This window comes from Sinocyclocheilus rhinocerous, unplaced genomic scaffold (assembly GCF_001515625.1).
Source record: "Sinocyclocheilus rhinocerous isolate Xijiao unplaced genomic scaffold, SAMN03320098_v1.1 scaffold480, whole genome shotgun sequence".
Taxonomy (NCBI): domain Eukaryota; kingdom Metazoa; phylum Chordata; class Actinopteri; order Cypriniformes; family Cyprinidae; genus Sinocyclocheilus; species Sinocyclocheilus rhinocerous.
This window is the reverse complement of record NW_015655401.1, coordinates 1,516,766-1,526,056: the sequence shown is the minus strand read 5'-3', so window position 1 is coordinate 1,526,056 and position 9,291 is coordinate 1,516,766. Positions and strand designations below refer to the sequence as shown.

Here is a 9,291-nt window from a genome sequence, read left to right as displayed (position 1 = left end):
TTTATGTGTAGGGTGTGATGCGGGTGCGGGCCGGATGGTGACAAGCACGGGCGGGTTGCGGGTCCAATAACCAAGACTATTTTGACTCGGTCCAGTACACGCTGCTGAGCAATGTAGCCAATCGCGCTGCCACTAATTGACAGCTGTGGTGATTATATTAAAGGGAGCACTCTTGCTTGCTTTCTGTATTTAATCTATTCACAATTTGAATAAAAGTTTTAATAAATGAGTTTTGTCTACCTCATGTAGGAGATTTAATGCAGGTGCGGTTCGGGTCCCAGTTTTTATGTCAATTGGGTTGGGTATGGGATTAAATTATTGTTGCTGTCAGATAACATGTCGGGTGTTACTGCGATTGTGGGAAGATCATTTTACCAGCCAGGAAAGGTGAACGAAAATGCCTCTCTGTGATGTTACCACAAGGCATCGCTTACTTACAGATCTCAGGCTTCTGGAGGGGATGTAGATTCGTAAGAGTGAGGAGGAAGTAGGATGGTGCTGAGCCTGTGGCTGTTCTGTACGCAAACATCAATGTCTTGAACATGATGCGAGCTGCAACCGGTAGCCAGTGCAGGGAGATAAAGAGAGGTGTGAAGTGGGCCCTTTTGGGCTCATGGAAGAGTAGTCATGCCACTGCATTCTGAAACATTTGTCGAGGTTTGCATGATCGAGCTGTCTTTACAATATGGTCCTTGAAGGTTTCTATCATTTAAGCGGGTAGAACACAAGTCATCAGGGCAGTTATTTGAGATTTGACTTACTAGTCATATGGTGCGTAGCGTCCTGGAGATGTTGTCCGACATGAGTTCCGCTCCGACTCTGCTGGGGTGCAGGCCATCAGTGCGAAAAAGCCTAGGACGCTCCCAGAAAAGTAAATTTTAAATGTAATAAAGAAATGAGCAGAGATGTCTAGAGGTTTTACCAAATGTTATCTGTGATACAATTGCATGTGTAAATTAAGTCAAGCTGCTTGCCTGATTTGTTAGTGTTTGTGGTGGCAAGCCATTTGAGATCGAATGAAGATAGGAGTAGAAGTGGAAGTCTGCAGTGTAAGGCTTCTCCAGATGGATTTCGAAGTCACCAAAGACTACAAGTGGACTGCCATCCACAGAGAATGAGGACAGCAGCACATACAGTTCCTCTATAAAGGTGACCAGGAAGGCGATAAATCATTACAATAGGGAGTTTAACAGGAGCTGTTACCATAATAGCATAAAACTCAAAATAATTTTTATTGCATAGGGAAGAGTGGGTTGAGTATTTCCAATTATTAGAAATGAGAAGACCAGTACCCTTCCAACCTGAGGGGGGGTGTGAGAGAAAGGGAAGTTGTTAGAGAGAACAGCAGGAGTTGCGGGGTCTTCTGGACAACGAGGTGTTTTTGCTATGGCTCCATTTCTGAAAATGTTCAGGGCCCTAACCTGTACAATTGTACCAAGTTGCATGCTTTTATGAAAAAGTGAACATATAACCTCAAATTTTGCACATATCACCTGGATTAACAAATTCAGTTATGCATAACAATTTAATTAAAAAGTTGATTTGAAAAATTAGTTTGTATTTCAGCGCGAGTATGAGCAATTTTGTGTAAAACGCGATGATCATGTTTGCCAGCGCGACTGGACATAATCCAAAAAGTGGCGAGAGATTCTTAAGAAGGACATCTGACTATTTGTACAAAGAGTCGCATGATTGGTGTCACAAATTTGCTTGTTTTGATTAGTGACCTAGAAATAGTGCAGAATCTAAAATATTTATTATTAATTTTACATCATAATGTTGCTTTGTTGTAAATCCTTAAACTTTCTGTTAATGTTTAGATTAAATTAGATTTTCAGTCCCAGTTTTTCAGATGCTGCCTCATATGTTTGCATCCCATTGTAAATATAAACTGTGTGATATATGTAGTTTTCTCTGTGTGTGCTGTTTAGACCTATATTGGCTCTGTCCTCGTGGCCATGAATCCCTATCAGATGCTGCCCATTTACACGGCAGACCAGGTGCACCTGTATCACGATCGTAAACTGGGCGAGCTCCCACCGCACATCTTTGCTATCGCTGACAGCTGTTACTTCAACATGCGCCGCAACAAACGCAACCAGTGTTGCATTATAAGGTATGTATTTAATCTTTTCTTCTGAATATTGAGAATCTAATCTAATGCATGTTAATTATTGATTTTGTATGCCCAGTAGTATGAAGTTAGAAGTTGGCCACGCATATCCTGCCCTTGTAAGATAATGTTTTTACATATGATTTATGAGTGTCTACACATTTAGTCACACATCATAAAATTTGTGAGTGGTCAATGTACAATTAGAGATATAAGTTATGCTCTTTGCATACTCGGTTTGCCAGAAAAAGTTAATTTAAACAGCCATCAAACCATCAAGCCATCAATGGTGTAGAATGACTTTGTTAATTGTTATATATTATTATAGGCTATTATATTTTATATTATATTATATCATATTATATTATTATACAACGGGGCTGTTGAATGCTTGAATCTGATTGGCTGATGAATGTTCTAAGGTGTGCAATTATTTTCAGGGAAACGCACGGTTAATAAATAGAGTAATATAGTAAACAATACAATAAAACCCACAAATTTCTTCCGTGTTTTAACCATAAAATTATGTTTTATTATGTACGGAAAGCATGTTCTCCCGCTCTCTCTCCCTTACAAACGCACACACATACAATACAGACAAACACTCGCACACGGAAACACATGCGCACAGAGACGTGTTGTTTGTTAGCGCTGCTCTGACGATTTTATCAGTAAAATAGCAACTTTAGCAACTTAAAAGCTACATGACATTTCTCACCAGCAAGGTAATAACGGAGCTGTTCTTGAAACAGATGAACAGATGAGTTTCGCTAATAGTAGAGACTGTGCTGCTGAACACTGTTGAGAGACACACAGACTCAGATAATTCACACAAACGTAATCTCTCTCTCTCTCTCTCTCTCTTTAATAACTTAATTAATAACTGCATTAGTCTGCTATCAATGGCTCAAGCCTCCATTACTAGGTCTAAAATTACATTTTGGAATTAGCAACTGTGGCATTGGAAATTAATCCTACTCATAAGAGCATTTTAAGGACAAAAACCTTATGAATGTCTTAAAAAACATAATCTGAACAATGTCTTGAAGTGTGGTAACCGATGTATAAGCAGACTCCGCTTCAAGTCGTGGCCACATCACCACCTCAGGTGTGCATTATTTTCTAATAATTCAACGGCCCGTTTTCAATTATTCCTTATATTATATTATATTATATTATATTATATAAATAAGCATAGTTCATTTTCAGATTTCACCTTTTAATTTAATATTTGGTTTAGCTACATGCTGCAGCAGTTCGCTGTCAGTGGATTTGAACACATTTATATTTATTTATTTACCAGATACTTTTATCCTTACAAATCTTGGCAAACAAAAAATAATAAATGCTTTTGGTTTGTGTGTCAGTGGAGAATCTGGTGCAGGAAAGACAGAAAGCACTAAACTGATTCTTCAGTTCCTGGCTGCTGTGAGCGGGCAGCACTCCTGGATAGAGCAGCAGATCATTCAGGCCAACCCTGTCCTGGAGGGTAAGCACTGAACAGGCTTGTCTTGTCGACTATTTCAATCATTTCCATAGAAAGCGGTCTCACTTATGCATGTCTTACAGCATTTGGGAACGCCAAAACCATTCGGAATGATAACTCCAGCCGCTTTGGGAAATATGTGGAGGTCTACTTCAATAAAGAGGGCGTTATAGAGGGAGCTCACATGGAGCAGTACCTGCTGGAGAAGTCTCGTGTCTGTCATCAGGTGTGACTATGTTTTACAGTAAAAAGGTACATAGCTGTCACTACATTTTCAAATGGTACTAATATGTACCTTTAAAGTACTAATATGTGCCATTTAGGGGTAAATAAGATACAAAGATATAGCTTTTTAGCTTTTGTAGCTTAGGGTACCACCACAGTGACAGCTTTGTACCTTTTAGTCTGAGATTGTTCACCTTACGTGCTTAAGAAAAAACATCAAGAGCCTATGACTGGTTTTGCACTTTTATGAGCTTCATTACTTTCAAATAGTCTTAAATTAATAATATTAACTAATATTTATCACGTTAATTGTTAAAAGCTAAAAATTAAATGGAGTAAATAAATGTTCTTTTATGAATTTAGTTTAATTATTTTAAGATGATTTAATTATTAATTAATTTATTTTCATTTTTAGGCACCTCAGGAAAGGAACTACCACATTTTTTACTGTATGTTATCTGGGATGCAAAGTGACCATAAGAAGACTCTCTCTCTTGGTGATGCATCACAGTTCAAGTACCTGACTGAGGTGAGCTCTTCAATTCAGGTTTATTACGTTTTAGAGAGGAGAGGAGTTTCAGTAAATCACGTATTCAGTAAATGTTTAGCCCTGAGTTTTTCTGACATTTTAAATGTATGCTTTAATTGCGTCAAATACAGGTAAATCATGACTACATCTTAACATTATTGGTGTAATATCCATTGAGTTTTAAAATCACTCCTCTCTAATTCAGATTCTTTTATCAGGTTTCGATACTGATAATCACTGACTCAGGCACAAGTGCTATAAGTGACTCTTCTGATGGTTATCTAGGGTAATTGTTTGACATGTGATGGTCGGGACGATGCTGATGAGTTTGGACGGATTCGTGCTGCTTTAAAGATCCTCACTTTCTCAGACAGGGACTGCTGGGAAATCTTCAAATTACTCGCTGCCATTCTCCACATGGGCAATATCGACTTTCAGAGTTAGTGTCAATAACCTTTCTATTACAGTAATAACATCTCAACTGTCTTCCCATAAACAGAAGTTATTGCAGTTAGGAATGCCATAAAGTTGACTGCTTTGCGCCTGATCTTTTTCAGGCACCACAATGAATAACATGGACAGCTGTGATGTCCTGTCATCCAGTCATTTTTCTGTTACTGCCAAGTTGCTGGAGGTACAGAGAAATGTTCTTTAGAGCTAATGCTGCTTTTAGCACTTTATCCTCAATTCATTTTTTAAAAGCTTACTGTATTTATGTAATCACACATTCGGCTGCTGAATGTATTTGATGACAGCACTTCTGCCACTTTGCAGGTGGGTGATGCTGTTCTTGATAAGAGTCTTACCCATCGCTCCTTCATGACAAACCGAGAGATAGTCACGAAACCCCTCAGCTCAGAGCAGGCCACAGCCACCAGAGATGCTTTTGCCAAGGTACCCACATCCTCACACCATAGTGTCCAAATGTTTTTTCCAGAAGAAAAAAAAACGTATTGACCCCAAACTTTCGAACAATGGTGTATATACAATCATCATTCAGGCTTCATAGATGCTCATTATTATTGCACATGTGAATTACATGTGTTTGTTCTACTCTCTGACAGGCCATGTACGGAAGGCTGTTTGTTTGGACGTTCACAAAAATAAACAGCGCCATTCACAAACCCCAGACTGATGAGTCCTCTTGCACGCGCACGTCCATTGGTCTGCTTGACATTTTTGGCTTTGAGAATTTCCCTCAGAACAGGTAAGTATCTGTTGAATAAACTAAAAATTATGTTAAAAATTATAATTAATATTTAGCAGGGGTTTAAAGTACTTGAGCAGTTGTACTTCAGTACTGCATTTAAGTATAATTTCAGGGATAGATAGATAGATAGATAGATAGATAGATAGATAGATAGATGATAGATAGATAGATAGATAGATGATTGATAGATAGATACATAGATAGATGCATAGTTAGTTCTATGATAGGCCCATACTCGAGTCGTAAATATCATGTCTCTATACTTCTGTCCTCTTTGTTTAGTTTTGAGCAGCTGTGCATTAATTATGCCAATGAGCACCTGCAGCAGTTCTTTGTGAGGCACATCTTTAAGCTGGAGCAGGATGAGTACAGTAAAGAAGGAATCTCATGGAAGCGCATCGCTTTCAATGACAACCAGAAAACCCTGGACCTGCTGGCCATTAAACCTCTCAACATACTGGCTCTGATTGATGAGGAGAGCACCTTTCCTAAGGTGAGCGTCATAAGCTACATGAGTGCTTTATATGCTTATGGATATTTTGTCTGTGCTCACCTTGTGTTGTCTTGTTTTTTTAATGCAGGGAACAGATGCCACAATGTTAAACAAAATGAACACAGAACACAATGGAAACAAACTGTACATGTCATTCAAGGGCAACCATGGCATGAGTTTTGGGGTTAAGCACTTTGCTGGGATGGTTTATTATGACTGTGAAGGTACAATTCATTACTTAAAGACTTGGTTATGACATGCCTAATAGTTATTTTACAAAGCAAATTAGTTCTGATCTTAAAGTGCTGTATTTTGTCAGGTTTTTTGGAGAAGAACAGAGACGCCCTTAGCATGGACATCTTGGAGCTCGTTCAGAAATCTTCCAACAAGCTGCTCAAACTGATCTTTGAAAAGGAGACGAATACAAACTCAGCCAAGAACAATAACAAAATCAACAAAATCATCATGACGCCAAAGAACTCATTACGAGTATGGGACATTAATACGGTAGACTGAGAGTATTGACTGGACAGTGGCAACAGCTTTGCAATATATTGTTTCTTTTTTGTGTCACACAGCAAGTAAATGATTCGAGGCGGAATATATCTACTCTCAGTGGCCAGTTCCGTCAATCTCTGGACTCTCTTATGAAGGCCCTGTCTCTCTGTCAGCCCTTCTTCATTCGTTGCTTCAAACCAAATGACAAAAAGATGCCCATGGTACCAATTCACATCCCTTAAGTTACGTATTTTATATTGTGTAACCATCAGAACACTAATCAAATCGTGCTTTCTGTTTTTCTCGCTTGTCAGGTTTTTGATAGAAACCTCTGCATGCAGCAACTTCGCTACTCTGGAATGCTGGAGACCATTCAAATACGCAAATCGGGATATCCCATCCGGCACACCTTCAAAGACTTCCTGCAGCGCTATCGTGTACTCCTTAAGAGCGTGGACTGTGACCCCAACACTGTATGGGCCTAATATGATTGTTTACCGATATGTTGGTCTGAATATGAAAATTACTATAAAGTGATAGTTGATTAATATAGCTTAATGTGTTATTCAACATCCCTAGATGGTCCTGCATAATTCCAACCAATCAATGCCTTCTGATTTAAAGTTAAGTTCAGGGCTGTGATTGGTTGCTAGGAATCATGTGTATATAATGTTGATCTAAAAGTCTCTATTAACACTTTACAATAAGGTTTCATTTGTGAACATTAGTTAACTACATTAGTTTACATGAACTAACAATGAACAATACTTCTGAGCATTTGTTAATCTTAGTCAGTGTCAATCTCTGCATTTACTAAGATCACAAGTTGTATCGATTAACATTAGTTAATGCACTGTGAACGAACTAAACATGGATGCTGTAAAAATATATATGTTCACTAATGTTAACAAATGAAACCTTACTATAAAATCTCCCTTAAAATACAACTACATTTATTTAAAGGTGAAGCGTGTCATTTCTGTGCCACTTGCATCACCAAAAACAACTATAAGCAAGCAAAACGCAAAAATAATGACCATTTTCAAACAGGTTTCCCTAAAAACGCCACCCATTTGCCATTGGCCAGACATCTAGATATCTCCGCCCCCAGTTTGGTTTAGCCAATGCTGATGCGTCACATGTCTGCATCACACTAATGGAGACGCTTAAAAACAAAACAGCACAGTGTTGTCAATTTTTGTGGGAATCATACTATGAATGGTTCACTTATAATTGTCTACACATACTAAGGTGACATAGGAGAAATGAAAAGAATCACATGTTCAGCTTTAAACATGATGAATGATTTGATAAATGGAAATATTTGTTATTTGTTTATCAGGAGCCTGCTGCCAACTGCTGTGCAGCCATCTGCAGGGCTATGATCAAAGACGAAGAGGACTGGAAGATTGGCAAAACCAAAATCTTTCTCAGGGTACTTTAGACGTAATATTTCTCTAGTGAATTATACTGATTTTACATCTATATCAGTATACATTCCTGTAATGTTAACGTATATTGGATTTATAAAGGCATTGATGTCATTTTTGTGATTATATTAAACATACACTACTGTTCAAAAGTTTGGGGTCAGTAAGATTTTTCTTTAAAGAAATTAATACTTTTATTCAGCAAGGATGCATTAAATTAATTAAACGGTAAAGTCACAGTAAAGACATTTATAATGTTACAAAAATAAATGGTGTTCTTTTGAAATTTTTTTATTCATCAAATAATCTTGAAACAAAATCACAGTTAAAAATACGTTACAATAGATTTTCACAGTCTTATTGTTTTACTGTATTTATCAAATAAATGCTGCCCTGGTAAGCATAAGAGACTTATCGACTCAAGCTTTTAAACAGTAGTGTGTCTATCATATTTTTTCACATAATAATTTTTTTGCACTGTGTTTCCTTTTTTCCCTCTGTCGCAGGATCATCATGACTCCTTCCTAGAACTGGAGAGAGAGCAAGAGCTTTACAAGAAAGCACTTATCATCCAAAGAGTGATGATCGCCCATAAGGACAGGTTTGTTCCCCATTGTCTCTTGTCTATATAGTATTTATTTGTGTAATTGTACAGCAATTTTAAACTAAGTAATTGTTCATTCACTTACAGAGCAAATTTTGTAAAGAAGAGGAGGGCAGCTCTGGTTTTGCAGAAAAACTGGCGTGGCCACAGAGACAGAAGAGACTTTTGCAAAGTAAGCTATGCAGGAACATCTTATGTCTACAGTATATGGAATATCTCTTAAATTAGTGTAATGAAATAATGAAACATGCCTCATATTATTTCTGTTTTCCCTGTAAGCTCAAGCAAGGATTTACTCGGATGCAGGCAAAAGTGCGCAGTCGGCAGCTCCATAAGGAGTATATTCGCAGACGGGCTGCAGCCATCACTCTGCAAACACAGACCCGTGGCTACCTCGCCAGGAAAAACCTGAAACGCAAAAAAGATGCAGTGATACTCCTGCAGACACAGACCAGAGGCCTGCTAGCCAGGAAAGCCCTCAAGAGAATGAAAACAGATGTGAGTGTATAGTGGAATGGAGCAGACTACCTGGTTTTTAGTACTTTTTTGCAGAAAGTCTTGTTTTTGTTTTATATGCAATACCTGTACCAGTAAAATGTTTGGATTTCTTGTCATAAGTTGTAAAAAATATGTCAAAAATAACTTTTCTATTTTACAATGTTTTAAAATGTAATTTATTCCTGTGATGCTTATTTTGTTGTTG

At 37.8% G+C, this 9,291-nt stretch overlaps 1 protein-coding gene across 1 annotated transcript in view; it reads left to right on the top strand.

Moving 5' to 3' along the window:
- The window catches only part of LOC107718164 (unconventional myosin-VIIa-like), a 32,118-nt gene that overhangs the window by 4,535 nt on the left and 18,292 nt on the right, over positions 1-9,291 (top strand). Inside the window, exons 4-20 of the mRNA XM_016525142.1 lie at positions 1,932-2,116; positions 3,481-3,602; positions 3,683-3,825; positions 4,240-4,353; positions 4,639-4,792; positions 4,911-4,987; positions 5,128-5,247; positions 5,418-5,560; positions 5,846-6,056; positions 6,145-6,280; positions 6,376-6,545; positions 6,635-6,775; positions 6,869-7,027; positions 7,897-7,989; positions 8,491-8,585; positions 8,676-8,760; positions 8,868-9,086. Coding sequence (XP_016380628.1) covers positions 1,932-2,116; positions 3,481-3,602; positions 3,683-3,825; positions 4,240-4,353; positions 4,639-4,792; positions 4,911-4,987; positions 5,128-5,247; positions 5,418-5,560; positions 5,846-6,056; positions 6,145-6,280; positions 6,376-6,545; positions 6,635-6,775; positions 6,869-7,027; positions 7,897-7,989; positions 8,491-8,585; positions 8,676-8,760; positions 8,868-9,086 — 2,367 coding nt within the window. The remainder of the gene's footprint in view (positions 1-1,931; positions 2,117-3,480; positions 3,603-3,682; positions 3,826-4,239; positions 4,354-4,638; positions 4,793-4,910; positions 4,988-5,127; positions 5,248-5,417; positions 5,561-5,845; positions 6,057-6,144; positions 6,281-6,375; positions 6,546-6,634; positions 6,776-6,868; positions 7,028-7,896; positions 7,990-8,490; positions 8,586-8,675; positions 8,761-8,867; positions 9,087-9,291) is intronic.